At 40.5% G+C, this 3,109-nt stretch overlaps 1 protein-coding gene across 1 annotated transcript; it reads right to left on the reverse strand.

Moving 5' to 3' along the window:
- Positions 1 to 207: 207 nt before the first annotated feature.
- On the reverse strand, positions 208 to 2,903 carry LOC142246449 (E3 ubiquitin-protein ligase TRIM62-like). The gene has a single exon (XM_075319504.1). It carries the CDS (start codon positions 2,901 to 2,903, stop codon positions 1,332 to 1,334), a length of 1,572 nt encoding a protein of 523 aa, XP_075175619.1. The 3' UTR covers positions 208 to 1,331.
- Positions 2,904 to 3,109: the final 206 nt, after the last annotated feature.

Below are 3,109 nucleotides of genomic sequence, written 5' to 3' on the forward strand. Positions count from 1 at the left end.
ATAAAAATATATGTTAAAAAGAAATTGTATTCTAACTGCAGTAAACTCAGTGCCGTTTTCTAAAATATCGACAAATTTGCTCCATGAATAATCTGGCATAAAACAAAACAGTTACAAGCAAAATGGAGAAAAAAAAAACGATCAAACGCCCATAAATCTCAAAAAGTGTATCAAATTTTATTACACACAAAAATTAACAACATGTATATCTTATCAGAAAAAATTGGTGGACACATGTACATCCCAGGGACTTAGATCCAGTTCAATGTGAGTGTTAACATAACACTTATTTATCCTCACACTTTACATAAGTCACGCCATTAGGCGTCACTTGTGTCCTATCATTAATACCCATGGAGTAAAAGGAGACTCCATGGATGGTAAAGACGGCTGGTATACACACATACTGGTATTTCTAAATCAATATTATATGGACAACAGTGAATAATATATAATCATCGGCGATAGAACAAAATTATAGTGTGTGGTGGCGTGTGAGGATGGATCCTCGCAGTCCAGAAGCACCCGACGCACGTTTCGGCTCAAGAAAACAAACCTTCATCAGGGTTCTTGATAAAACAGACATATTCTGAATTATCAGACAGTCCCAGAAATATCAATAACGCTCATCTGTTGTTTTTTTGTTGTTCTTTTAATCAGGTAAAGTTCCTCATTGCTTCTATTCTTTTCTTGTGATCCACACTTTATTTCAGATTTGTACATATCTCAAAATTTTGGTAAATGTTAATCTCTATTTCTTTGCAGCAATTTATTTGTGATTGTCCCAATTAGATGCATTCAGTTAATGTAAAAATTAAGAAGGCAGAGCTCAGATTACATCAGTATCATAAATAAATCAATTATCTTGTTGAAGGACAAAGATTCTTTGGCTAAAGAAAAACAGAAGATAAATGTAATAACTTTGCCGTTCTTTATGAAGTGAAAGGTTGTCATTAAACACCATTTTATTTTTCCTTATCTAAACATGTTCAAAATTACTTAATAAAGCAATATAATGCAGCAGTTCTGTTTTAATCCATAGGCATACATACAGGAGATAACAATATGGTTACCAGCAGCCACCACTAGGAGGAGCTCACTACATACCATGTATACACTAAAGTTCATTGTAATTCAATATGTAGGAAGCTACAGAGCTCCCTCCAGTGGTGGCTGCAGGTAGCCCATTATGTCTTACATCCACATCTATGAAAAGTAGAATTGTTTTATCATTTAAATATAAATATAAATAGCAGCACAGAAAAAAAAATGTAAGGACAATAGAAGCTGAACTTTCACTTAAAGATTTTAAAATAGCCATTTTGTTGTTATTATTTTATGTTTCTGATGGTGGCATTTTCATATACACAAAAAGCGGCATAGAGCGGCTCGGAGAAGGAGGTAGTAAAGGTGTGTAAGTGTCGGATAGGGTCACCCATCTGATAGAAGGACAGACGCCCGGCCTCATAATCCAGATAGACCCCCACAACCCGCACAGGAGAATTTGATACCAGCTCTTTATGGATCTTATTATGACTCACGTTTAGATTATTATACATCCACAAACCCCAAGATTTCTTATTGAAGCCAATATAAGATTCGTCACCCACCACCTTCCTCTCCAGACTTTCCCCGGCCACTCCAATAATCCATCTCTCCGCCCGACTTACGTCCACCTCCCAGTAATGTCTCCCAGAGGAGAAGCTGCGGGAACTTAACACCTGAGAACTGTTGAACCTCTTGGGATCATCGGGGCCGTCTTGTAATATAGCGGAATAAGAAGCAGATCTGAGATCCTGAGATATAATAATGTTATTATTAACAGTGTCTATATCCAGTAATATGTCCGATTTCTTAATCTCTGGGAACTTTCTCTTCATTTTCAGATCAATTATATTTTTGGCAAAGTTCTCCAGTCCTCTGTGTAATATCTGTGAGACGAGGCCTTCATCCACACATGGACCATCTCTTACATCACTGATGACATCACAGCTCCAGTCACTGATGTCACCAGTGTTTCCACGCTGTAGGAAGTTCACTGGATCAGTGATATTATATAATCCTTTAAGATGATTAATGTCCTTGGTAATTTTATTCATGTGAAGCTCCACCTGTTTGACCATCTCAGAGACAGAGAGTGACACCTGATCCTTCTGTCTGGAGATCTCTCCCTGGATTGTCTTTTCTAGATCATCCAGCTTCTCCCTGAGATCAGTAAACAGAAGAGCGACTCTGCCTGCGAGTCCAGCTGATTTCTCCTGCTCTTCTATCGCATGGTCCTTCAGATTTTGGACTTTTTTTTCAGCTTCTTCTCTCTTAGATTTCATTTTCTCAAAGACAGATTTCATTTCCTCTTTCTTCTTCTCGAAGGCCACATTGAGTGGTTCCACATCATGTCCATTGTGGTCTCCGGCCGCCCAGCAGGACACACAGATACAGGCCTTGTCTATAGGACAGTAGTATTTCAGAACTTCCTTGTGTGTGGGGCATTTTCTTCCCTCCACGGTAACATTGGGTTCAACTAACGTATGTTCTGATGACTTACTGTGTCTGCTCAGATGCTTTTCACAAAAAGACGCCTCACACTGCAGACACGTTCTTACAGCCGGGGCCGGAGAATCACAATAAGTGCAGAAGATTCTGGTCTCCTCCATCTCAGGCTGAGTAGATGAGAAATGCTCCACTATGTTCCTCAGCTTCCGGTTCTTCTCCAGGGCCGGACGCTCCGGATATTCTGCTCTGCAGTCAGGACAGGAATACACTCCAGCCGCCTCCTGTGCATCCAGCGCACTCACAATACACGAGCGGCAGAAGAAGTGTCCACATCTCAGGGATACGGGATCTGTATAGAGGCTCAGGCAGATGGAGCAGTCCAGCTCGTCCCTCAGCTCAGCAGACGCCATTGTAGTGGGAAAGAGCGGGAGCCGAAAGCTAAAATGTTTGTGTACAAATGAGGGGTGGAGAGAGGCTCCAGAGCAATTAACCCCTGCAGTTTAGAAAGTGACAATCACACCTTATATACAGTTGTGTTTTTCAGGTGATACAGAACTTCACGATGCAGAACCTCACAAAGCAGACCTCCGCTGATGCACCTGCGATTTATAGAATA

The sequence above is a fragment of the Anomaloglossus baeobatrachus genome, chromosome 7 (assembly GCF_048569485.1).
Source record: "Anomaloglossus baeobatrachus isolate aAnoBae1 chromosome 7, aAnoBae1.hap1, whole genome shotgun sequence".
NCBI classification, from domain to species: domain Eukaryota; kingdom Metazoa; phylum Chordata; class Amphibia; order Anura; family Aromobatidae; genus Anomaloglossus; species Anomaloglossus baeobatrachus.